The sequence below is a fragment of the Sphaeroforma arctica genome, assembly GCF_001186125.1.
Source record: "Sphaeroforma arctica JP610 unplaced genomic scaffold supercont1.10098, whole genome shotgun sequence".
Taxonomy (NCBI): domain Eukaryota; class Ichthyosporea; order Ichthyophonida; genus Sphaeroforma; species Sphaeroforma arctica.
The window spans coordinates 1-985 of record NW_014030460.1 but is presented as its reverse complement, the minus strand read 5'-3'; the positions used below and the strand labels follow the sequence as shown (position 1 = coordinate 985).

Sequence of the window (985 nt, the reverse complement as noted above, 5' to 3'; positions counted from 1 at the left end):
ACAAGTATATGTAATCGAACACACACCATCGCAGCTGCCCATTATTTGAGCCTGTGATCTAAGTTATGCGACAATGGTGTGATACAACCTCACCACATACCAATCTATACATACCACACCCCATTGTATCCGGACAAACATATACATAACATTCTACAGCCATAGATAGACACATTCAGTACAAAATCTCCTACATACGTGCGGTGCACCCTTTCACTACAGTTCGCTTGAAGCATACACGTGCACACACACCGTCGCAGCAGCCTGTTGTTTGAGCATGGTGATTTCTCTGTGTTGTGCGTCGATGGTTTGTTTTAACTTCTTCACTTCAGCGCTGCCTGCGGATGGGGCTGGGGCTGCCCCCAACGCCGCCGCTTCCTGATAGAGTAGCAAGTCAATGCGACAAAACAAGCGCGTGGGATAGGGTTTTAGGGTTTTAGGGTTTTAGGATATCCATACGACAATACCACAATGTCAACGTCTGGCAGCACGACTACCCGACTAACGTCATAGGCCGACGAAAGTTATGCGACAGTCTACAATGGATACCAGCCAAATACGGAGGTTTTAATCTTAAACAGTTCCAATAGAACCAGGCAACAGATAACTGACAGCGCGAACCATATTCTCAATCATTCTTACGCCATAGCAATCACTTTCTCTGATCTCGAAAATATACATACATGTAAACAGATCCCTTTCTTCGATCTTAGAAACAAAGATGTATGTGTGCATGTCTAAACGGTCTCCGTTAGATATAAAACGTACCTGAGGAGGCATTGTGATTGTGGCCATGACCTTTTCCTTGACACTCTTCACCAACACTGTGAAAGGGTAGTCGAACCACGTTTCATCCGGCTTTCCTGATCGCAACTGTTGGGATTGTGCCACAAATAGTCAGAAGAGGGGTAGAGTACATAGATACATACAGAGGAATATATATTTATCTATACATATACATATACATACATACATACATACATAT

General features: G+C 43.7%; 1 protein-coding gene across 1 annotated transcript; it reads right to left on the bottom strand.

Moving 5' to 3' along the window:
* Window positions 1-216: 216 nt before the first annotated feature.
* Window positions 217-873, bottom strand: SARC_17222 (hypothetical protein; the record flags this gene model as incomplete). Its single annotated transcript, XM_014288679.1, has 2 exons — window positions 217-378; window positions 769-873. 2 exons carry the CDS (start codon window positions 871-873, stop codon window positions 217-219), a joined length of 267 nt encoding a protein of 88 aa, XP_014144154.1.
* Between the last annotated feature and the right edge of the window lie 112 nt (window positions 874-985).